This window comes from Typopeltis vanoorti, chromosome 19 (assembly GCF_054136105.1).
Source record: "Typopeltis vanoorti isolate ZY-2024b chromosome 19, IOZ_Tvanoo_1.0, whole genome shotgun sequence".
Classification (NCBI taxonomy): Eukaryota; Metazoa; Arthropoda; class Arachnida; order Uropygi; family Thelyphonidae; genus Typopeltis; species Typopeltis vanoorti.
The window spans coordinates 65,398,898-65,426,369 of NC_143567.1; the positions used below are offsets into that span (position 1 = coordinate 65,398,898).

Sequence of the window (27,472 nt, forward strand, 5' to 3'; positions counted from 1 at the left end):
GACGGCCTGTGACTAGTGGTGTGCTGCAGGGTTCTGTTCTTGGACCAATACTGTTCAATTTGTTCATTAACGATATAGGAAAGGATCTGAGAGGAACTGTTGATTTGTTTGCTGATGATTCAAAGTTGGGTAGAGCAATAGTGAGTGCACAGGATGTCAAAATTTTGCAGTTTGATTTGGATAACTTGGAGGACTGGGCTAAGGAGAATGGATGTCAATTTAATGTGGCAAAATGTAAGGTTATGCATTTTGGGTTGAAGAGATTAGCAGCAGTATGTCACATCGGTGGAACTGTACTCCAGGAGATTGACAAGGCCAGGGATTTGGGAGTGTTGGTGGATAGGGATTTGAAGTATAGGGGGCACATTGCAATAGGGGCTAAATCAGCTCATCAAATCACTTGGTTGCTGAAAAATACTTTAACAAGCAGAGACAAACAGGTTATTGTTCCTCTGTATCGAGCCTTGATAAGACCCCATATAGACTACTGTGCCCAGATATGGGTGCCAGGGTTTCTTCTTGAAGGTGAAGATTTGTGGGTTGTAGAAATTGGTTGATAGGTGGAAAAGGGGTTTTATGATTGAGACATTCAAATTATTATTATTATTATTAAACAAGACCTCAAGGAGTCAAAGACTCATCTAGGAGGTCCTTTTATCTCACACACATCTCATCATACCGTGTCTTAAACACATTCAAACTCTTTGCAAACACCACACTCTCAGGCAAGGCATTCCAATCATTCACAACTTTGCACGAAAAAAACCTGCCTCTCACTCCCCTACTCACACCCTCTTTATACAGTTTCCAGGGATGACCTCTGGTTCTCCCCTGATCTCCCACTATTCTCTGTAGAACTTCTCCACCATTGATCCTATAACAACCCCTTACCAACTTGTAGGTCTCTATCATATCTCCCCTCTTCCTTCTCTCCACTAGACTCTGCAAATTACATATTTTCAATCTTTCCTCATACTCGACATTCCAGAGGTCAGAAACTACCTTAGTCAGTCGCCTTTGGACCCTTTCCAACATCTCTTCATCCTTCTGAAAACCAGGTGACCAAATCTGGGCACAATAGTCCATGTGTGGCCTAATCAAAGCTTTATACAATGGAACAAGAATCTCCCTACTTCTACACGTCAGTGTCCTCCGCATCATTCCCAGAAGTCTTTGTGTTGTCTTCACAATTTTGGCGATGTGTCCCCTAAATTTTAGATCCTTATCCACTATCACCCCCAGATCTCTTATTTCCTCTACTTCCAACAATATATTCTTGCCAAGCATAAATTCTGCATCCCATCTTTGTTTTCCAAATTTTAAAACCTTACATTTTGCAACATTGAACTCACATCCCCATTCGCTTGCCAAATCACTCAATTTATTCAAGTCTTCTTGCAAGGCCACAACATCATCACTACTCTTTATGGTTCGTCCCAACTTTGCATCATCTGCAAACAACTGAATATCTCCATCCAAATCTTCGCCAATATCATTAATATACAAGTTAAATAGTAATGGCCCTAAAACAGATTCCTGAGGCACTCCACTAGTGACTTTCCTTTTCTTGGATATTGCACCCCCATACACAACTTGTTGATACCTATCAGATAGCCAGTCTCCAATCCAATGCACTAATCTAATATCCAACCCCATCTGCTCTAGTTTGACTGTCAACTTATCATGAGGTACTCTATCAAAAGCTTTTGCAAAATCCAAGTATATTACTGTGTATCCTTCTCCTCTGTCCAGGGAAGCAGTCACTTTATTGTAATAAGTAAGTAGATTACTAAAACACTACCTCCCTTTAGCAAATCCATGCTGTCCATCAATGATTATACCATTGTTGTCAACCCAACTCTGGATCCTAGTTCTCACAAGCTTCTCCAACAACTTAACTACAGCACCTGACACACAGATAGGCCTATAATTTGATGCTTGAGTTCGATCACCTCCTTTATGAAGTGGCACAATCTTGCCCTCCTTCCACTCTTTAGGGACTTGACCAAGTGCAAGACTCATATTAAAAAAATATGTCAAGGCAGGTGTCAACTCTCTGGCACATTCCTTCAGAATACGCGGTGATATATTATCAAGTCCCACAGCCTTATTTACATCTAGTTTACTGAACTCCCCAAACACCTCTTGCTCACTTACAGTCAGTCTCTCCTCCCCATCATCAACTGCTCTTAATCTCTCCATGAAGTCACATTCACAAGATCTTTATGAACTGCTCATTAAGTATCTCCACCACACATTCTGCAACAGCTGTCTTTATACCATTTCCTCCAATCAGTGTCATCCTTCCATAATCATTCTTTCTTTTGCTGGCTACATATCAAAAGAACTCTCTAGGATTCTTTTTAGCTTCATTAGCTAACTGCTGTTCATACCTCTCTTTAGCTACTCTCACCAACCAAGTCACCCTCCTTGCCTGGTCTTTGTAGACCTCATAAAATTGGTTACTTCCACTTCTCTTATGCTGCCTCCACAATGCCCTTTTTCTCTGTATTGCATGCTTAATCTCTTTATTCATTCATCTCACACCTACCTTATTTAACCTTCTCACCCATGGTATACATTTAGGCATTGCATCTACTAAATATTTTTTGAAAATCCCCCAAGCTGCATTGATCTCTTTTCCAGCTAACTCCTCATTCCATGCTACACCTGCAAGCTGACTCCTGAGCTCTTCATAATCACCCCCCTTATAGTTCCACATATACCCTTTTTTCACAGGGGTCCTTGCACTGCTGGCAACCACCCAAGTAACCACCTCATGGTCACTTTCACCAATTGGTGGATGATTTGATACCTCATTGATAATTACATCCTCCGATGAGATGACCAAATCCAAGACCCTTAATCCTCTTGTGCCCTCTGTTACATACTGTCTGAGGTAGTTATCCCTCAAAAACTCAAGAAACTCATTTTCTTTACTTCCAGTTGCTATCTCTTCATTCCAGTCTATATTGCCATAATTAAAATCACCCATAATGATCACCCTTTTCTTATTTGCTTGGCTTATTTGACTATACATTTCACTATCACCACCATCCACATTACCAGGTCTATAACAACATCCCACCAAGTATTTGATTCTATTCACCTCTATCTCACACCATACTGTCTCAAAACCACTGGCCCCATTTCCCTCTTGCATCTCTATCTTGTATGGACATAACTCTTTCTCTATCATCAATAGCACTCCCCCTCCCTTTTTACCCCTTCTATCCTCATGAAACACATCATACCTTTCCATCTCTATTCCTGTCAGGATGTCATCCTCATCTAACCATGTCTCACATATTCCGACAATCTCTGGGTGCACAGACGCAATTAGTGCAACCATTTCATCCGCCTTGTTTCTTATACTTCTAGCATTGGTATACAAACACAACAACTCATTTCTGGATCTACAGCTAGTTCCACTGATACCACTCACTCGATGTGATCTCTCCATGCTGGACTGGGGCCATTTCCCTTTCTGCTTCTTCATTTTAGAACCCTTTGCAATTCCATCTGTTTCCTTTTGATCCCTGATCATCCCATTACTTTCCTGCCTACACATGCTCTCACCTCCTCTTGGAGCATCCACCTTTCTCACGCTGTGTATCCCTGTCCATCCTGAGCCTCCCCGTTTCCCTGCTCCTCTTGCACACCCATTCTCTCATTTTTATACTCATACTCATTTTTATACTCATTTCTATACTCATACCACTCACTTCCACATTCATTTCCACTCCTTCAATCTCTCCTGTCTTACTCTCCTGCTCTTCCACATCACTCCCCTCTCGATCTGATTCATTCTCTCTATTCACTTCTCCACTTTCCAGCAGCAGTCTCTCCAAGCAACTCACACCATAACCACTCAGATGCAGTCCATCGCTCCCATACAGCTCACTTCGTCCCTCAAACTCATTCCACACATTAACAAACTGTACTCCCATCTCCTCACACATTTCAGCCAGAATATCATTCATAATCCTTGCTCTCCGCCTCATTTCACCACAATCATACCTAGGCAACACACTGACTACCCTTCCTGTCACACTATTCTGCTTTATCTTTCCAAGCAGTCTCCTGACATTCATTTTGACATGCTCTTTGTTCTCTCTCAAATCATTTGTACCAATTAATACAATTAACTCTTTTGCTCGTTCCCGCCTCATATTCAATGCCTCAATCACTCTACTCATTTTACCACCTGGAAAACATACCTTGTGCATTTTATCCTCTAGCACACCTTTAATAATGGAGTTGCCATACAACGCCACTCGCTCATCTTTTGTTAACTCTTTCATGCCATCATGATTTATTTTAATAGTTTTGACCTGAATTCTCTTAATTTCATTCCGCATCCATTTCATTTCTTGCTTCATCCAATCCAATTCACCTTCCGAACCTCGCGACACATTCTCTCTATCATTAAATCTTTCTAACTTTCTAACTCTCGACCCCCTCTTCTCACTTTCCCTCTCATTCATCCTTCTTTGTTTCCGTACTTTCGGTCCAACATACGTCCAACTTTCACTATCATTCTTCTCACTTTCACTCTCGCATATCTTTCTTTGTTTCCGTACTTTCCGACTAACATGCGTCCAACTTTCGCTATCATTCTTCTCACTTTTACTGTCATTCATTTTTATTTGGTTCAGTACTTTCGTTCCAACATGCGTCCAACGTTCGCCATCAGTCATTCTTTTTTCGCTATCATTCATTCTTTCGATTTTTTTTACTTGCGATTTCTGCATCATGCCATTTCTACTTTCATTCGTTCTCTCGATTTCGTTTCTTTCCGCCTCACTTTCATCCCTTTTAACATCCGTTACGGTTGTCAAATCGCTCTTTTTCTTTTTTCCTGATTTTTTAACATTTTTTCGCCTGTCTTTCTCGCCATCCTCTTTCAAACGTGCACTCGCGACACAATCGGTACTAGCACTATCTGTCATCAACTTCATATTCGCATTCATCAATTCCTCGTTCAGGTCACATTTCGCACACATCCTTCTTCCATCCGCACTAAACATCCACAAATCATTTATGTAATCGAAGGAATACATATAACAGACCTCACACTTAACGAACCGACTGAAATCCAAATTAAAATCATGGAATGACAATGCCGCCGCCATTTTTTTTTTTTTTTTTTCTCTGCAGGTTACTAGGTCTAATATTAACGTTTTCCTATTTAGTTTAAGAAAGAAAAAAAACCCCACACTAATAATATCGGTAGCGTACAATGTTTACAGCCGCTCTTACTTAAACAATTACGCATATATACTTAATTATTCCTAGTAAAACTTATCTGAATCAGGAGCTCTTCAAAACACGTCCGTAGCGCTTGACCCACTAGCGCCCTCTCAACTGAAGGGTTTCTATAAGATTAATTCAGAAGATACTTTTGAGAATAGGACTGGTAGTGGGAGGACTAGGGGCTATCCATTGAAGCTTGGTAAGAGTGTGGTTAGCAAGGGTGTTAAAGCTAGGTTTTTTACTTGGAGAGTGGTGAATGAGTGGAATAAGCTGCCAGAATCTGTTGTGGGTGCCATGACTGTAAATGAATTCAAGGCAAAGTACGTTAGATACTGTGTGAATGTCGAATAGTTGTTCTTGACATGATGTTTAGGGCCTCCCTTGACGAATCTAAGGACTCCTTGGAGTTGCCCATAATAATAATAGAGATGGAAGGGTATGATGTATTTTGTGAAGATAGTACAAGTAGAAATGCTGGAGAGAAATAATGGCAATGGTTTTCAGGCTGTATGGTGTGAGATGGAGATGAATAGAATGAAAATCTCAATCAGATGTTGTTATAAACCTGGTAATGAGGATGGTAGTGACCATGAAATATATAATCAAATTAGCCAAGCAAATAAGAAATGGGCAGTCGTTATGGATGATTTTAATTATGGCAATCTAGATTGGGATGATGAGATAGCAACTGGAAGTAAAGAAAATGAGTTTATCGAGTTTTTGATGGACAACTACCATAGGTAGTATGTAACAGAGGGCATACATGGATCGTGGGTCTTGCATTTGATCATCTCATCAGAGGATGTTATCATAAACAAGGTGTCAAATCATCCTCCAGTTGGTCAGAGTGACCATGAAATCATTACCTGGATGGCTGCCAGCAGTGTGAGGACTATGAGGAAAGGGTATATGTGAAATTATAAGGCAGGTGATTATGCTGTCACCTTATTACAATAAGGTGACAGCAGCATTGTATATGGGAGATGGATACACAGTATTGTACTTAGACTTTGCAACTTAGCTTTTGATAGATTAATGTATGATAAGTTGATAGTCAAACTGTAATGGATGGGTTTGGATATTAGGCTAGTGCATAGGATTGGAGATGTGTTGTCTGATAGGCATCAGCAAGTTGTGTATGGGCGGGGCAATATCCCGAAGAGGAAAATCTCTAGTGGTGCGATTCAGGGGTCTGTTTTAGGGCCATTGCTGTTTAACCTGTAAGTTATGATATTGAGGAAGATTTGAATGGAGATATATAATGTTGTGAAATGTAAGGTTTCAAAATTTGGAAAACAAAGATGGGATGTAGAATTTACTCTTGGTAGGAATATATTCTTGGAGGTGGAGGAAATAAGAGATCTTGGGGTGATGATGGATAAGGATCTAAAATTTAGAGGAAATATTGCCAAAATTGTGAGGACAACACAATGAATTCTGGCAATAATGCAGATAACACTGACTTTTAGAAGTAAGGAGATTCTGGTTGCATTGTATAAAGGTCTGATTAGGCCATATATGGACTACTTTTGAATATGAAGATAGGTATTTTTTTGAATATGAAGAAAGTTGAGACGATGCAAACTGCAGAGGCTGGTGGATAGGAGGAGTTGGGTGATATGATAGATATGTACAATTTAGTAAGGAGCTGTTTTAGGATCAGTGTTGAAGAGGTTTTTCATAAAATGATGGGAGATTTCAGTGGAGAACAAGAGGTCATCCCTGGAAGCTGTATAAGGAGTTTGTGAACAAGACAGTGCAAAGCAAGGTTTTTCCATCTCTTGCTCTTCAGTCAGGCTAGCTTTCATAATTATACTTGGTTTTCCGTTTTTAATCTTTTCCATATTCACAATCACATTTCCACACTCATATTCTCATGTCACTCTTCTGGCTATCGTTCTTACTCTTATATCCATCACTGCCTTCTGTCTGGCATTATTTGCTTACAGTTCCAGACTTTCATTCATATTGCTGTAAACCATTAATATATCTGCAAAACCCTCACCCTCTCTCTCTCTCTTGTTTCATCTCTGAACAATCACTGTCATATTTTCTCACACATACCTATTACACTCCTGACAACAAGCCATCTTATTAAAGATGAGAAGATGACAAATTATACATGAAAATGGATAACAGATAATAAGCAAAGGTAACATCATGGAGAGTCATCTTTTTTTATTTTGTGTGGTTCCAGTCTGCAAAAGGTTATTTGCGCATGCCTATAATACATTTATACTATGGGTGGACTAAGGATATATATATATATATATATATATATATATATATATATTTTTTTTTTTTTTAAATTTTTATCAGTTTTATATATTTTTAATTTTTATCAATTTTATATATATATATACCTATCCTTCTCATCAGTCCCTTAGGACGTATTGAGTCCCCTCCTAATGAGGGGTTACTTGTGAATTAATGCAGCCAATTTGCCACTCCTCTGCTGTATTCCCTAAGGGTGATATTGATGACTGTAATCCGTGCATATTCACAGGGCCTGTTGGTCTGCTTGCAGGATGAACCCCCCCCCCCCCCCGAGATAAACTGGGGGGGGGAACCAACCTGCTGTCCCTACCCATTGAAATGGAAGATTCTTAAGCTCTTTACATCATCAACGAGAATTGAACCTAGGACACTCCTTCCCCAGGCATATGGTTGCAAAGCACATAGCCACTAGGCTAACCATGTGGACATATATATATTATATATATATATATGTCCACATTTAAAGATCTCATGCAACTGTGTTATGCAGTCATGTTCTTTTTTCAAATAATCCTAATGATGATCAACAAAGCCACTCGGTTTGCTGGGATAGATCAGAAAATATTTTTCACTGTGATGATGAGTTTGAGAGAAAAATTGTAGAATCAAGGGAAATCCTGCTGAACCCTGTCCACTTAAACAACAATTTGAGTTATAACATCCCAGATAGCCATGCTGCAATTATTCAATATTGGCGTTCACGTGAGCCTGCACACACACTTGCAATCAACAATGGCACACCTGTTAGAACATCTTGAAAAAATACGTTTTTTATGTATCAATTATGTGGCAATTTTTACCTGTAATTTCCAGCTTTAGATACGTCAATGTTTATTACTATTCTTTTCCTTTATGAATACCCGAGGAAGGCTGTTATAATCCGAAACTAGTTGTATTATTCTCATTAAAATCTTTATAAGTTATCTCGGTTTTTTTAAGTTATTAAATCTATGTTTTAAAATGTATCACAACAACCGAGTAAAAGCCTATGATCACACACACACACATATATATATATATATATATATATATTGTATTTTTTAAATTTATTTTTACATAGTCTGGAAACCCTACTCTAGAGATGAAACATGGAACTTTTTCAAGCCACTTCAGGCCTCCCATAAGTGGGGCAGAGATCTCACACCAGGCATTGAAATTCATCTCCTACCTAAAGATAATTTCATGGATGTTTGTTAAAGAAACAAACATCCATGCCTGCAGTGGAATTGTTAAATTAACAGAACTAATAGAAATTTATTGCTTCTTTTATGTAGAGATTAAACTGTATTTTAGAAGAAGAACACGTGCTGTTTTAGATTTGCTGTTGGTTGTTTTATTTGGCTTCTTGGTGCTTATTAGATTTTAAATATGAGCCTTCTATCTTTATTGTTTTTAAGATTTGAAACATTTGGTTCCAATCAAGATTATCAAAAGCTTTCTCCAGGTCAAGAAAAACTATCGAAAGATTTTTATTTTTCTGAAATCTGCTTTCAGTAATCATTATAAGAGCTATGATTGTATCTCTTGTCCCTTGTTGCATCCTGAACCCAAAATGGTCATTGCCAGTATATTTTCAGCCTTATTAGTCTGAAGTCTTTTAGTATATTTTTTATTAGTTTCTTAGTCATTTTTGTATATTTTTAGTAATATTTTTTAAACATGTGAAATGCATTGTTCGATGATTTTCACAGTTGTCTGCATTATATATTTTAGAAATGGGAATGACAGAGCATTGGGTAAAGTCTTTGTGGATGATTTCAGTTTCATCATCCTTCTCTAGTACCAAAGTTCAGATGCCTCCAAATTTTTGGCAGATAGTGCTAAAATTTTGAGGAAAACACAACTAATTCTGGCGATGATGCAGAGTACACTGACTTGTGGAAGTAAGGAGATTATGGTTCCATGTATAATGCCTTGATTAGGCCACATATGGACTACTGTGCACAGATTTGTTCACCTGGTTTTTAAAAGGATGAAGGGGATTGGAGAGAGTCCAGAGGCAATTGACTAAGGTTGTTTCTAGCCTCTGGAATGTGGATTGTAAAGAAAGGTTCAGAAAATGTGATTTGCAGAGTCTAGTGGACAGGAGGAGAAGGGAGATATACTTGAGATATATAGCTTGATAAGGTTTTTTTTTTTTTTTATCAGATTCACACTGAAGAGGTATTTCATAGAATGGCAGAAGATGGGGTCATCCTTAGATGTCTAAGGAGGGATGTGGTATGGAAATGAGAAGCGGGATTTTTTGCATAGAAAGTAGGGGATGATATACCTTGCCTGAGAATGTGATGATTGCAGAGAATGTATTTAAGGCATGTTAGGATGAGCAATGTGTGACAGTTTGATGTCCCACATGGAGTCATGACTCTGTGGAGGTTTGAAGATAATATAAGTTTTTGAGCATTCTTTCCTTCCAAAATATTCCTAAATGTAAATATTTCACAATATATGATTATTGTTCTTGCATATTTTGAAGCTCATCTTTCGTTACTTCAAAATTGTTTCATTCAGAAATACTACATAATAACTTATTATCTTAATAGTTCATAATCAGCATGAGAAAGATAAGAAAATACTACAAGCTACTGCTCAAAATCTCCAGCCTCCTGATGTTGAACTGGCTACTTTGCAAGAACTTCCTCAAAATAGCAGCTTTATACATCAAAATAATGCTTTATATAACTTTAGGTAAGAATATTTATTGATTTTATTTAAGAGTTACAGTTATTGAGAGATTTAATGTATACAATAAATGGGAAGTGTATTCTGTTAGTTAATACGATGCTGTTTTTAATTACAAGGTATATTAATGAAAAATACTCAAAATTTCATCATGAAAACACACTCTCATACATAAAAATTATGCTTCACATTAAGTAAAAATTTCTATTGGTTTAAATTGATAATTAAGAGTAGACTCATAATTAATTGATCTGAATAGTCAATTCAAAAAAAAAAAAGTTATTATATGATAATACAAGAAAAATACAGCACATATATGTCTATTAAGCAAAAGAAAATCATTATTAATGAAAATGTTTTTTCATTTATAAAGGAGTCATATTCTAAGAAATTTAGGGTGCCTAGTTGAGTGATGTGGGCTGTCTTCTTAGTCCATGGCTGTTCACTTTGTATATTAATGATATAGGAAAGTGCTCAAAGGGGATGGCTTCTGTTTATGATGAAAGTAAGTTGGGTAGGGTGATGAGGAATGATTCTAGTTGTTCCTACTAGACAATCTGAATTGGCTGGTACTTGGGGCAAATGATAATAGACATCATGTCTACATTGTCAAATGCAAAGCTATGCATTTTGGTTTGAGGAGATTCTAGAAGGAATGCTATATTGATGGAATTTTACTCTTAAGAAATTAATGATACTAGGATCTCAGAGTAATAGTGGACAATGATTTGATTTGGGGGGGGGGGATCTCGTAAAGATAGCAAAAACAACACAGAGGATAACAACAATGTTGAGAGGAACACTCATATAACATGGATAAGGCTGTCATTGTGCCACTTTGCAAAAACCCTTACTATCACTGCTACTAGAGGAATGAAGAAAAGCTGGAGAGGGTACAGAAATGAACAACCAAGAGAACATCTGAACTGTTGAATGTTAATTATAAAGGTAGATTAAATGAATGGAGACTATATGTCATAGGAAATGAAACTAACCTGACATCTAAACCCATGTGCTGCAACTTAAATATCAGCCTATCATGTGGTACCCTGTCAAATGGCTTTATAAAATCTAAAAAAGTGGCAGAATATGCCTTTCCCCTCTAGTTTTTGTCACTTAATTATAAAAGACAATCATATTACTAAAGCAAGAGTATCCCTTAAAAAATCCATGTTGATTCTCACAGATAACATTCCCTCATCTGCCCAACACTGTATATGGTCCCTCACTAATTTCTCCAAAATCTTAACAACTACTGATGAAATATAAACTAGTCTATAGTTTGACAAAAACTATAGACTAGTTTATGCCTAAGTCTGCTACGATTCTTGTAAGGTGGGAGAAATGTAAAGTTGGAAAATGTAAGAAGATGTAAGAAATGAGTATAAGAAAATGTAAGAATGTAATGTGGAAAAAAATTGTTCCACTTTCCACTTCATAAAGGGTTAGATAAGATTGAGTCTACAAATTATTGGCCAATCTGGGTGTCTGGAGTTGTTGCTAAAGTGTTAGAGAAGTTGGTGATAATTAGGATTCAAAAATGGGTTGATAATAGCAGTATTCTTTATGATAGTCAGCATTGGTTTGTCTTGCTTTAGCATTCTGTTTAAGTATTACAACAAGATGCTTATATACTAGTAAACTTGGATTATTCAAAGGCCTTTGATAGACTGCCACATGATAATATGTTAGTTGAATTGAAATAAACGAGATTAGGTAACAGACAGTGAGTTGGATAACTGATTGGCTGTCATGTAGGTATCAGTAGGCTGTATATGGTGGAGTGGTATATCAAAACAGTAATGTCACTTGTGCAGTGCCACAGGAATCTGTTTTGATACAGGTTAACATACAATAATTACACAATAATGGCCGAAGACATCGGGACTGACTTATCTGTAGATGTACAGCTGTTTGCCAGCAAACTGCTGAAGAAGTGTGAGAAGTAGAGCAGATATTGTAGCCCAAAGAGCTACTGGAGGATTTCAATACATTATATGAGTTAGATGAGTTAGTCTATTGGAAGATAGAAGTGAGTTTAACCACCAGTCCAGATTTGATGTGTATTATTATTATTATTATTATTATTCAGGCCTCCATGGAGTCAAAAGACTCATCGTGGGAGGTCCTTCCTAAGAACAAAGTCTGTCAAGACTCATCAAGAGCAGTCCCCCCCCCAGCCAAGAAACACAAAGTCTATCATACCACTCCTTAAACTCATTGACCGTTCTCGCTCTCACCACTCCATCAGGAAATGCATTCCACGGTTCAACCATCCTCCATGCAAAGAAACCACTCCTCACCCTCTTGCTCACAGTTTCCTTTCGTAACTTCCAGGGATGGCCTCTTGTCATCACTCCTTCCTGCTGTTCAACCAAGTGAAATAACTCCCCAGTGTCAACCCTGTAATCACCTCTCAACAGTTTAAAAGTCTCAATCATATCACCTCTCCTTCTTCTATCCACCAAATTCTGCAGTCCACATTCCCTCAGCCGATCCTCATAACCAAAATTGTACAGTCCTGAAACCATCTTTGTCATCCATCTTTTTACCCTTTCCACAGTTAATTTATCCCCTTCAAATCCTGGGGACCAAATCTGAGAACAATAGTCTAAGTGTGGTCTGATCAGAGATTTATACAATGGAATGATAACCCTTTTATCTCTACAGGTCAGTGTCCTTCTCATAATTGCAGCAATCCTCTGTGTCACCTTCACTACCTTTGCAATATGTCCCCTAAATTTCAGGTTTCTATCAATCATCAACCCCAGATCTCTCGTCTCCCCTACTTCCTCCAGTTTAACTACTCCCATAGAGTATGCAGCGTCCCATCAATGCGTCCCAAACCTCAAGACCTTCCATTTTGCTGCATTAAACTGACTGCCCCCATTCATTTGCCCATCTATATAGCTTATTCAAATCCTCTTGCAGGGGTACTACATCTTCACTATTACTAATAATCCTTTCCAGATTCGCATCATCTGCAAACAACTGAATATCCCCTTGCAATCCACTGGCAATGTCATTGATATAAAGGTTAAACAATATAGGTCCTAGTACTGAGTCCTGTGGGACCCTGCTTGTAACCCTCTGCCTCTTTGAAACTACTCCACCATACACAACTCTCTGATACCTGTCAGACAGCCAATCCTGAATCCAGTTGACCAATCTGACATCCAGACTCATGTGCTGAAACTTAAATATCAGCTTATCATGTGGTACTCTGTCAAATGCCTTCGCTAAGTCTAAGAAAATTGCAGTATATGCCTTTCCCTCATCTAATGTTCTTGTAACTTTATTATAAAAGGCTAGCATATTGCTAAAACAAGAGCGTCCTTTCACAAATCCATGTTGACTCTCACAGATAACATTACCCTCATCTGCCCAATGCTGTATGCGGTCCCTCACTACTTTCTCCAAGATCTTAACAACTACTGATGACACACAAACTGGCCTATAATTAGACACTTCCAGTCTGTTACCACTCTTATGCAGTGGCACTATTTTACCTTCCTTCCATTCCCTGGGCATCTTTCCTACAGCCAGACTTTAATTGAAAAGGCACTGTCAGTTCCCTAGCACATTCTTTCAAAACCTGTGGTAAAATACCATCCAGTCTCAAAGCTTTACTGACATCCAGAGTACTCAGTATCTGAAACACACTCTCCTCCTGTACCTCTAAACCTCGAACCTGCCCTATCCCTCTAGCATTAAAACTGACTCCTCTAGGATGAAATACTCCAATAAAGTGTTCATTGAACAATTCCACTATTTCCTCTGCATCAGTCACTCTATTCCCATTTTTATCCCACAATATCATTCTTCCACAGTCATTTCTACTCTTACTGGCCACATAGCTAAAAAATTCCCTAGGATTTTCTTTGGATCTTAGGGCCAATCTCCTTTCATATTCCAGTTTTGCTTTCTTTATCACACTAGTCATGGCCTGTGTCTTATATTCTTCATGCATCTTCTCTTCACCTGTCTCCTTATATCTCTTCCATAGCCTTTTTTTCGCATGCAATTCCTGTTTAATATTGTTTGTCATCCACTTTACTCCAAATTGTGTCCTCTTCTTCACTCGTGGTATACAACTTACCATTGTTGCTAACAAATATTCTTTCACAATTTTCCATGCACTAATGATATCCCGGCCTTCCAATTCCTCCCTCCATGAAACTTCCTGAAGTTGACGTCTAAGACTATTATAATCACCTGCTTTATAATTCCATATAAGTTCCCATCTCTTTGATACTCCTGCATGTCTATTCATTTTCCAAGTCAAAACCATATGGTCACTCTCTCCAACTGGTGGGAAAGATGTCATCTCAGTTATTATCAACTCTTCTGATGCTATAACCAAATCCAAAACTCTTGAACCTCTTGTTCCCTCTGTTACATGTTGTCTAAGACATTTGTCCCTCAAGAATTCTAGAAATTCCATTCCCCTATTGCTACATGCATCTTCCTCTCTCCAATTTATACTACTGTAGTTAAAATCTCCCATAACAATCATTCTCCTTGCACTTGCCAAACTTAACTCTCTAAACATCTCCTGGTCCCCATCCTCTGTGCTCCTGAGTCTGTAGCAACACCGCACTAAATATCCTGTCTTGCCCACCTATACCTCACACCATATGCTCTCAAAATCATTTGTCTCACTGCCTTTCCCACAAGTGTTCATATATACACAAATTGACACAAATACACAAAGTGTTCATAAAGTTAATATAATATTTGGATACAATTGAAATAGCACGGATATGAAGCTTATATTTTTTATTTATGTTATCTGTGTGGTCGTTTTAGAGGTTAATGTTGAAAGTGCAAGTTCTTGAAATTTGTAAGCGAAGTTGAGATGCAGAGTATATAGTTAATGGAGAAATTTTGAAGGATGTGGAAGATATGAAAGATCTGGGAGTGGTGATTAGGCACTTGAAGATTAAGGGTTGCATTGCTAAAATTGTAAGAACATCACAATGGATTATGGCAATAATTAGGAGGACTTTGACATGCAGAAGTCAAGAGTTTATATTTCCCCTTGTATAATGCTTTGATCAAGCCACATATGTATTACTGTGTGCAGATTTGGTTGTCTGGTTTTCAAGGGGATATACTGGAGAGAGTCCAGAGAAAGCTTACCAAGTTAGTGTCAGGTCTACAGAATATCAGATATGAGGAGAGATTAAGGGAATACAAATTACAGAACTTTGCAAATAGAAGAAGTAGAGGGGATATGATTGAGACATATAAGTTGGTGAGGGGGGGGGGGGCTCTTACCAGATTAATGTGGGCATTTTTATAGAGTAGAGGTAGACATGGGTAGAACAAGAGGCCATCCTTGGAAGTGTATAAGGATGGTGTGAGCAGGGAAGTGAAAAACAAACTCTTCGCATTGAGAATGATTGGTGAATGAAATGCATTGCATGAGAGTGTGGGGAGTGCAAAAACTGTGAATGGATTTAAGACATGGTTCAATGATCTTTTTGCATGAGAGAGAGAGTATGGACCTCCTGCAATGTCTTTTGATGCCATAGAAGTAGATATTAATAATAAAAATAATAACTAAGTAATTTGATGGGATATTTTGGCCAATTTTGCAATATTTTCTCTAAAGGTCAACTTGTCTATATTCATCCCAAATCCCAATCCTTCAATTTCCTGCAGTCCATTTCCACCAATCTGTTACAAGCTTGTAATCTTTTCTTCTGAAAGCACATAACCTTGCACTTTACAACATTAAGCTGTTAACCATTATCCTTTGTCATACTGATTCTATAAATCACCCTGCAGCATCTCTGTATCAACTTTATTAATTATTGCTCTTTCCATTTTTGGAAAGAGCAATAGTTAATCAGCAAACAATTGGATAATTCTTTTTTAATTATATATTTTATTTATGTACAAATTAATTAGCATCAGCCCAAGTACAAAGCCCAGTGAGACACTCTCTAATCCCCTACCTTCTTCTGAATTCAGCTTTCCTATACTACTCTATGATGTCTATCCATGAGTCACCTTCTTTTCTTGTATATCTCCAGCTTCATATCTATACTGATATGCTCTAGTTTTGGTTGAAGAGTTCCATGTGATATTCTGCCAAATGCCTTTGCAGAGGCCAGTAGTAGTAGTATTATAGTGTAGTCATTTCTTTTATTCAACTCAGCTGTTCTTGTATTAAGTGAGTAAACTAATGCAATGCCTGTTTACTAAATCATGCTGTTCCCCTATAGAGTGTTGTATTCCTTTCTACCCATTCGTGATTTTGACTAACTTTTCCAATACCATAACTACTACTACTCCTGAGATATGGATTGGTCTCTAATTTACTATCTCTTGGAGCTTCCTTTATGCAACAGAATTATTTTGTCCTTTTCCCAATCTTCTTGGGAATTGATCAGAGCTGAGACTTAAACATCTTGGTCAGAAAAACTGCTAGTTTCTTTGGTCACTTCTTGTCTTCACTTCTTTGTGTTGCTTGTGAGCTTACTGGGTGCAACTCCTACTTAATGATGCCCCTCAGCCATCTAACCTGATTGATCCTCCTAATATCAAAGGTACTAATGCAGCTTCTTTCAAATACTTCTTGATCATCTCCCACATACTGCTAATATATTTTCTTTCTAGATATCATGGTATGGTACTGCTTCAATCTGTCTCCTGAACTTGTCATAATCAACTGCTTTGTAGTTTCACATGTACTCCTTAACTGAAAATTCCACATTTGGCTACCTTCTAGATGAAGACTGTATGGTCACTCTCCTCATTTAGAAACCATTAGACATTATGCACAAATTCTCTACTATCACTAGAACCAGCACTCTTGAACTCTGATTCTTCATCACATGCTGCATTAGATAACTGCTATAGCAAACGGTTCACTGCAACAAACTAGTCCTGTAGTCCATATGAACTCTCTGCAGTGAGAGTCAACTATAAAAAGTTATCAGAATTGCATTGCAGTTTAACCATTTTTTAAGAATAACAATACTCACAAATAAAATTTTCAAATTTGTTGTTTTAAGGATACTTGCGACATAAGACTGAATGATATAATCACGTAATCACAAGAAAGATATTTATTTAACCAAATATTTCGGTCTGGAAATAGCAGACCATCGTCGGTGGTATTACAAGAACAGTTTAAAAAATATACAAGCTAGAATACTAACAATAGATCGTTGAAATTAGAACATGCCGCGTGATGTTATATCACTAAGTATGAAACGAAATATTTTGAAGTAGAAACATGATTGAATTTGTTATTAAAAAAAAAAAAAAAAAAAAAAAAAAAATTAATGAGTAATCTTGATTAGGCTTTCCCAGATTTTTGATATAGATATGCAGTCATTACGATTCAGGTTGGGATGATGGAGCAAGGCTTCCACGCTTTCCTTGAACAAACGTTCGAACCTGTAACGGGATCTATGTAAGAGGCGCGTCTTGGACCAAAGGATGCTGTGGTCAGTTTTTGTGAAATATTTGGTTAAATAAATATCTTTCTTGTGATTACGTGATTATATCATTCAAAATTTTCAAATGATTTCTAGTATGTTGCTCTTTCCAAACTTCTATTATTTTCATCATCATCTATCGATCTCCATGCACCCAGAAGACACGACTTGTGCAAAAGACACAATAAGGAATCAATTTTCTGCCACCACATAACATTACAAAAATATATCATATTTCTTTTCATATTCTATGAAGAAGAAAAAGAAACATACAATTGACTCACAGCCTACTAAGTCAATATAATAAATGTGAGTAATAGTTCTAATGTTTAGCATATCTTCATATCAATCATATATTGCTAACTTTTATTACTTTTACTACCAAATTTTAAATTGTAAACATTATTTCACAAATAGTGATCTCCCAACTGATGAAGAACTGTCATCACTTCCTCACATTCACCGAGAGCAGATCATCCTCACTAAATTCCTAGGGAGTGGTGCTTTTGGGGAAGTTTTTGAAGGAATTGCCCATGATTTATATGGAGAAGGTACCCCACCAGCACGAGTAGCTATTAAGGTATCTAATTTTATCATAAGATATTTAAGTAGTATTGTTGTTTTTAAGAAACATTGCTAACATATTTTTTGTATGTTTTAGACCCTAAGAAAAGGTGCAACAGGACAAGAAAAAGCTGAATTTTTGAAAGAGGCAAAATTAATGAGGTAAGACTTTTATAGTTTTTTTTTCTTTCTTACTAATAATTGCAGTTTGTTTTAGAATAAAGACAGTCATGAAAGAATGATGCAGTGAGCAAACTGCATCATTCTTTCAATGATAGTATCAGTCATTCTTTCATGACCGATAGTAATTAGTGTTTGGTAAGACACCCAAAAAGTTTATACAAAGTACTGGTGAACATTTGAAGTATTCTCTAGAAGAATACTTCAAATGTTCACCATACAGTTTGTTTTTGCATTATTTTATCACTGAATCTTATCCACATTCTGTCATCTTTTCCATACTATCAACATGAATTCCCAAAATTCTGCTTACCGGTCTTGATGATTGCCATTCGCTACTGTTGAGTAGATGACGTGAAATACACAGCGTCTTAGAAATATTTGTCAGAACACTGTGTATGTATAGATGCTTGATGTTCTTAACTGGATTGATATATTATTATATGGACTTTATTGTGACTGTCCAAGCAGACAGTATTGCCAGTTGAATCAGTTGGATCTTTAATGTATAATAGAACCAAGGTTAAAAAACTTTCAGCAAATTTCTCTCATCCAGAGATTTTTATTAATAAAGTCTAGCACCTTTTGGCTACTTGTATATGAGATATATATATATATATATATATGACTTCTGCATTACTTCAATCTTGGTATATCTCTCCCTGGTCTGTCTCCCATTGATGAGATATAAAGGTCAAAACTGGTCTGGGTAGTGACCTTCCCATTATGCATAGCATTGTACACATCCAAAAGGGAGGGGGGGTTGCTTTGCATTATGAGATACATACTAAGGCAAGTGATGTGAAGTCATTAGCCTCTGATGATTGATAGAAACCTGAAATTTAGGGGACATATTGCAAAGGTGGTGAAGGTAACACAGAAGATTGCTGCAATTATGAGAAGGACACTGACCTGTAGAGATAAAAGGGTTATCATTCCGTTGTATAAGTCTCTGATCAGACCACACTTAGACTGTTGTTCTCAGATTTGGTCCCCAGGATTTGAAGGGGATAAATTAACTGTGGAAAGGATACAAAGACGGATGACAAAGATGGTTTCAGGACTGTACAATTTTGGTTATGAGGATCGGCTGAGGGAATGTGGACTGCAGAGTTTGGTGGATAGAAGAAGGAGAGGTGATATGATTGAGACTTTTAAACTCTTGAGAGGTGGTTACAGGTTTGACACTGGGGAGTTCTTTCGCTTGGTTGAACAGCGGGAAGGAGTGATGACAAGAGGCCATCCCTGGAAGTTACAAAAGGAAACTGTGAGCAAGAGGGTGAGGAGTGGTTTCTTTGCATGGAGGGTGGTTGAACCGTGGAATACATTGCCTGATGGAGTGGTGAGAGCGAGAATAGTCAATGAGTTTAAGGAGTGGTATGATAGACTTTGTGTTTCTTAGGAGGGACCTTCCCTCGTTGAGTCTTGACAGACTTTGTTCTTAGGAAGGACCTCCCACGATGAGTCTTTTGACTCCATGGAGGCCTGAATAATAATAATAATAATAATAATAACAACAATATACAAGTAGCTCAGACGTCAATATATTTCATGCACAAAACATTGTTTTGCTTCCTTGGGTAAAGGATTAAAACCAAGTATATAATTTCTTGGTATGATATGAACATCTTAATTGCAGTTTAAGGATTATATCTATGATATCTTTAGAGATGATATAATACCAAAAATCCATGTTTGACTTGCCCATTTGTGGTCTGACCAATGAGTCATTTATTTTCTTAAGCATTTCATTTCTAATGCTCTGATTTTCTGTATTTCTTTCTGGTTGAATTTCCATGTCTTGGCTCCATATGTTGCTATAGGTATAATAATGGTTTTATCGAGTTTAAGTTTAAGACTATTTGAAATGCTGTTATTTTTTCATATTTTGTTTAATTTATTCATATTACACCATTATTTGTTAAGCCTGTATTTTACTGTTTCTGTGTTGTTGAGGCTATGAGTAATGAGACTGTCCAAGATATGTAAATTGGTTTACCTTTTCAAGTACAGCAATCCCTCGATGAATATGCCTCTGATTAGTGCATCATTTTTTTTCAATATCCAAATTTGATTAGTGCGCCTATATACATCTTAAAAATAAATGTTCAGATTTTAAAAATTTTCTATCCATACATTTTTCCTCCTAGTGAGTGATTTTTTTAAAAAAATCACTCACCGGAAGGAAATAATTTAGTTACCAATTTAAAGCATTTTACAAAATTATTTTTTAATGGCATACTACACTATTTCCATGTACACTATGTTCCAAATTTACCACCATAATTTATGTCCTCTGCTAATTACATAGCATTTTGAAGATCACATCTCATGCCTCCTTTGCAATTGTTTTCCTTACTTTATTATTATTATTATAATGATATGGGCATATAATATTTATCATATGCCCTCTTTACAAATCTGTCCATCACTCAATCCACCAACTACAACTAACTGCAACTACACCAACGCCATCTACCATCCACTACCAACACCAGTATTTTCACAGACAATTACAAACATCCACACCTACGTTGGGATTTGAACCCGCAGCCTTTTGGCTGGAGAGTGGATACGCTAACCACTTGGCCAACCAGACCTGCGATTCTTTTAAAGTATTTTCCCAACCTTTCATCATGAGTAAAAGAATTAGTTAGCAAAAAAGTGGAAGTGTGAAAATGATTTGAACAGTAATCTCATTGGAAGAAAAACTTGAAATAATAAAGAAAAAAATGAACAAGGTGAGTCCAGAGCAAAGATATTACAAGAACACCAAAATGGGTGAATCAATTATAAGAGCAATTTTAAGCAAAGCTGTTGAATACAAAGAGAAAGGTAAGGCTGCTTCTAGTTCATTATGCATGCACTCAAAATCAAAGTATTATAAAGATTGAATTAGAGAAATTTCTTTCTACATAGATCGAATATTGTAATCAAAAACGGACCCTGCTAAGCACTGACCTTATTAAATCAAAAGCATTAAGGCTCTTTGCAACCTTGAAAGAAAGGGATATCAATGATGGAGAAGAAGAATTCCATGCTAGTGCTGGTTGGTTTGAGCATTTCAAAAAAAGAAATATTCTACGTAATGTATAATTAATTTGCAGATAAGGAGATGGCTGCAAATTATCCAGAGATTTTGAAGAAAATTGTGGAAGAAGGGGACTATTTTGACCAACAAATATTTCATGTTGATGAAACTGGCCTTTTTTGGAAACAAATGCCTTCCAAGACTTTTCTGGCCAAATCAGAGATATCTCAGCCTGATTATAAAGTCACAAAGTCGCATGAAATTACTGCTAGCAATATGCAAGCTGGAAGCACATTCTTCCATATTATGCAAATGATTTTATAGGCTTTTCAAATGAATCTAAGTTAATTAAATCTCATTCTGATAAATTGAGTGAGTTAATTAAATCTCATTCTGAGAAATTGAGTGATTCCGATCTGCTAAATTTAGATGCACAGCACAAAGATAATAATAACACAGGTAATAATAATAATAATAATAAGCTGCTGAAGAATATGAAGAACATTTAATCACTGACAAGCCCAAAGAGATTTCACAGAAACAATTTGAAAATATTTTTCATGCAATCAAAGTTTTTAAGCCACAATGCTTAGAGACTGACCCTGATGAAGAGAGAGAGAAGCAGTAAAATTTTCAGAAGTAGTAGAAGAGGCAATAGGGCCATACCATTAGTTGTATGAAAAAAAGAATCAGAATATCTACCAAACTACATTAGTTCAATTCTTTGTTAAGAAGTAGAATAATAAATTCATATTCTGAATATGACCCCTGGTGATATATTTTTGACCAATGATTTCTGTCTTAACATTAAAGCATTATTTTATAATTTGACATGTGTACTACTTTTTTTGGTGTATAATTCATTTGTAATTGCCTTATGTTGAAAAAATTTAAATGGCAACTATATCTCAGTTGAATTTCATTTGTCTATCATCTACCATTATTCATACAAAAAATATAAATGTATGAAAATGAAATTAATTTCTCAGAAAAACAATGTGAGTGAATTTATGTGCATTACTAACAGAGATATATCTCTATTATAGTAACTTTAAACATGATCACATCCTGCAGTTCCTGGGAATTTGTCTAAATAATAATCCAAACTTCATTATATTAGAATTAATGGAAGGTGGAGATTTGCTTTCTTTCCTGAGGAATAATAGACCAATGATAGTGAGTGTGGAATTTTTATTTAAAAAAAATTTTCATTATAAAATGTTAACATCATTAATTATCTTTGTATTACATTTATTACATTCTTATAGAATGAACATGATTTAAAATTAAAGGTAAAATATGTTTTGAAAATTAATCTGTGAACCGGTCAACTGATAATTATCAATTAGACAGAAATAAGGTGGATAATCCATATTCTAAATTAAATACGTATCTGTAGTAATAATTCTGATGTAATTACAATAATAAAAAATGTATTTAATTATTATGCTAGTTTTGTATGAACTATGACATACTTCATCTGGAATAAATACACTTTTAATTTGAAAACATAAAGCACTAGAATGATTTTTAATACATACACTGCTGATAAGATTGCTGTTAAACTGATAATACATATCATGTTGAGATGTCATGCACATGCTTCACTGTTTCTGAGGTCCTTGATTTAAGATAAGACATTGATTTTTATTATATGTTGGATATTGTTCTATTTCACAGGTGTCTTTAAACTTGCAAATATAGCTCTTTAAATTCAATATACATAATTTTTGTCAATTCCCAAATCACCAGATGTTTTTCTTTACTAGTATGAAAAACCAGACCTGATTTATGAGCTTGCTTTTTCTCTACATCTTTGATATGGTGATATGTTCTTTCATGCAAACCAAAGGTCTCTTTTTTGTCTTACTTAATAGATATCATATAATATTTTATAAACACCAGATTTCTTAAAAGGTTAATGTTATTTGAGTGACTAAGCATCATGGAGATTTTTTCATAGATGTGAAGGCAACTTTGAGATCATACCATTTCATTATACAAACTGTTTTATCAGTAATGTTTTTAATGTATGTTAAAGTTTACTACACCTTTATGGTTTGTGTTTTCTTGCATGTGTGCTGAGACATTTGGTGGTTTTGGATGTAAAATGCTGTTGATAGTTTTTAATTATAGCCATTCTTAAGAAGCACTTATTATTATTATTATTATGATTATGATTCAGGCCTCCATGGAATCAAAAGACTCATTGTGGGAGGTCCCTCCTAGCAAACACAAAGTCTATCATACCACTCCTTGAACTCATTGACTGTTCATGCTCTCACCACTCTATCAGGCAAGGCATTACACGGTTCAGCCATCCTCTATGAAAGAAACCACTCCTCACCCTCTTGCTCACAGCTTCCTTTTGCAACTTCCAGGGATGGCCCCTTGTCCTCACTCATTCCCACTGTTCCACCAAGCAAAAGAACTCCCCAGTGTCAACCCTGTAACTATCTCCCAACAGTTTAAAATTCTCAATCATATCACCTCTCCTTCTTCTATCTACCAAATTCTGCAGCCCACATTTCCTCAGTTAATCCTCATAAATTATCTGCCTCTGAACCCTTTCCACAGTTAATTTATCCCCTTCAAATCCTGGGGACCAAATTTGAGAACAATAGTCCAAGTATGGTCTGAACTTTATACAATGGAATGACAACACTTTTATCTCGGCAGGTCAACGTCCTTCTCAGTATTGCAGCCATCCTCTGGGTTACATTCACCATCTTTGCAATATGTTCTCTGAATTTCAGGTTTCTATCAATCATCATCCCCAGATCTCTTGTTTCCCTACTTTTTCCAGTACAGTTCTTCCAACAGAGTAGGCTGCCTCCCATCGATGTGCCCCAAACCTCAAGACCTTATACTTTGCTGCATTAAACCGAAACCCCCATTCATTTGCCCATCTGACTAGTTTATTCAAATCCTCTTGCAGGACTGCTGCATCTGCACTATTACTAATAACCCTTCCCAGCTTCACATCATCTGCAAACAACTGAATATAACTCAAGAATCCATTGATATAAAGGTTAAACAATACAGGTCCCAATATTGAGCCCTGCGGGATCCCACTTGTAATCTTCTGCCTCCTTGATATTGTCCAACAATACACAACTCTCTGATGCTTATCAGATAGCCAATCCGAAATCCAGTTCACTAGCTTGACATCTAAACCATGTGCTGCAACTCAAATATCAGCCTATCTTGTGGTACCCTGTCAAATGGCTTTGTAAAATCCAAAAAATGGCAGAATATGCCTTTCCCTCATGAATCGTTTTCGTCACTTGATTATAAAAGGCAATCATATTACTAAAGCAAGAACACCAATTAACAAATTCATGTTGACTCTCACAGATGACATTACCCTCGTCTGCTGAACACTGTATATGGTCTTTCACTAATTTCTCCACTGATGAAACACAAACTGGTCTATAATTTGACACTTCCAGCCTGCTACCGCCCTTATACAATGACACTATTTAAATTCCTTCCATTCCTTGAGTACCTTTCCCATAGCAAGACTTTCATTGAAAAGCCAGGTTAATGGAGCACATTCTCTCAAAACCCATGGAAAAATTTCATCCAGTCCCACAGCTTTATTGACACCCAGAGTACTCAGTATTTGAAACACTCTTTTCTTGCACCTCTAAACCCCGAACCTGTCCTATCCATCTAGTATTAAAACCTAATTCTTCAGGATGAAATATTCTAATAAAGTGTTCACAACTCCACTATGCCTATTGCATCAGTCACTCTATTCCCATTTTTATCCAAGAATGTCATTCTTCCACAATCATTTCTCCTCCTACTGACCACATAGCTAAAAATTTCATTAGGATTTTCTTTGGATCTTAGGGCCAATCTCTTCTCATATTACAGTTTTGCCTTCCTTACCATACTAGTCACTCTTCTGGCCTGAGTCTTATATTCTTTATGCATCTGCTCTCCACCCTCTTATATCTCTTCCAAAACTATCCTTTCAAAAAATGCTGTACCCTGCTACTTCTATTCTATTCATGTTATTATAACATATTCCATCAACCATATCTCAGAGATCCCGATCATCTTTTGCCAGGCTGATGCTATCAGCACCACCAGTTCATCTTCTTTATTCCGGATACTCCTGATATTAGTATAAAGCATAAAAATGTCACTGTTTCTCTACCTATCCTTATCCTCTCAGACTCCCTGGACTCAGCATTACCCAATGTATTTCCCCTTCTCCCAAGCACCTATTCCCACAAGAGGCCACCCCTGCTACCATCCACCCTGATAATTCTAGTTTCCCTGCATTGACATATCGACTCGTTCAGAGAGCAGCAATATCTCCAGATGCCTTCATCCTTCCTAATTCAAATGGTCTCTTACATACAGTTCCTGTTTCACTGATGTAATCCATTTCTTCTTCCTGAGTGCCGTTGTTACTAAATATTGCACGTGACATGTCCATAAGGTTCTTATGATATCACATTTCTGGATATGATGTTGCGGAGAAGTTGTCTGAAATATTCGCAAATGATAAATTGTTTCCTGTAAAGAGAGAAAGCTAGCTTGCATTTTGCCTACCATACCTTCTCTGTGTAAAGAACCTGCTTCTCACCACTTGCTCACATCCCTTTATATAATTTCCATGGATGATTTCTTGTTCCACCTTTATCTCCCTCTCTCTGTTCTAATAACACCTCACCCCCATAGAAACCAGCTTACTAAATCTGTGCACAGTAATTCATTTTTGGCCTAATTGAGGCATTATATAGTGGATCTGTGACCTCTTTACTTCTAGATGTCAATGTCTTCATCATCATTCCTGTAATATTTTTCCTATAATTCCTATAAAAAAACTTAATCACTGAAACAATTTAATCACCCATATTTCTGATGCTCCTAGCATTTTAAATAAATATAGCAATTCATTTTAAGGTGTATAACCAGACTTTCCAAGTCACTTCTCAGCTGTAAATTTTTTGTACGTGCCCATTCACGTTTATCACCACTTATCCCATATATGTCCACAGACTCTACTACTTCACTTTCATCCCAGACCATCCCATTCCTATGCAGATTTTGCCGTATACACATTTTTTTTTGCTTCCACCACCCAGTATCCTCATGCTGTGCCTCTTTTCTGCCCTGACTCCTCCCATTTTCTTGTCCATCTTGCTTTCCTATTCACTCATCCTCATCTCATCACTTACTCCTCTCTCCATTTGCAAGCACTTCCATTCTCACCTGTTCCACTCTTCTGAGTATCACATCACCTCTTACTTTCTCTGATCTCTTCTTTACATCACTCATTACTCTCCCTTTTACCAAAAGTCTCTCCAGTGACTGCTAAATTCATTTAAATGCAATCCATCCATTTATACATTTCCATTCTCCCATTGAATGCATTCCACATGATGGACTACATCTTTTTTCTCTTCACACAGCTCTGACACCTCATTTCATCATTGTCATACCTTTGCACCACACTGACAACCTTTCTTAATATGCTGTTGTCATTCACTCCCCTCAATAACTTTCAGATATCCATCCTTATAGGGTCTTTCTATTTGCTCATACTCATCTTTTCAATTATTGTACAGAAGTTTAATCTTCTTTTGCATATGCCTCATTACTTTTCTTGATGTACGAGGGTGGTCTCAAAAGTTCTTTGCCTTTATACAAAGGCCTTTCAAGGAGGCAGTGAGATATTTTGACAACGTACATGTAGGGGAGTTGATACTTTCAACTATGGACCTTAAAGGAGTACTTTCTTTATGTATCTTTGGAAGGCTGTATAATCTGGGAATAAGCGGATGAAGAGATCGTAGAGATAGGCAGATATTTCTTGGTAGTTCCGTGGCCGTTTTAAGAAGATTGTTGGTCTGATCATGCATCTCTCTTGTAGGGTCTCTCTCAAGTTGAGAGTAAGTATCTGACTCTATTAAATCCAAGGTTTTATTGCAGTAGTCAGTTGCATTTCTTTTGTCAGCTGGAAGGATGATAATATCTTTGTTCTTCCTCAATTGTTTAATGGCCAATC

The 27,472-nt window shown here is 36.8% G+C and overlaps 1 protein-coding gene across 1 annotated transcript in view; it reads left to right on the plus strand.

Moving 5' to 3' along the window:
- The window catches only part of LOC150096198 (proto-oncogene tyrosine-protein kinase ROS-like), a 481,253-nt gene that overhangs the window by 349,601 nt on the left and 104,180 nt on the right, over positions 1-27,472 (plus strand). The window contains exons 30-33 of the mRNA XM_090409003.1: positions 10,077-10,221; positions 18,087-18,249; positions 18,331-18,395; positions 22,491-22,620. Of these exons, the coding sequence (XP_090265129.1) occupies positions 10,077-10,221; positions 18,087-18,249; positions 18,331-18,395; positions 22,491-22,620 (503 nt within the window). The remainder of the gene's footprint in view (positions 1-10,076; positions 10,222-18,086; positions 18,250-18,330; positions 18,396-22,490; positions 22,621-27,472) is intronic.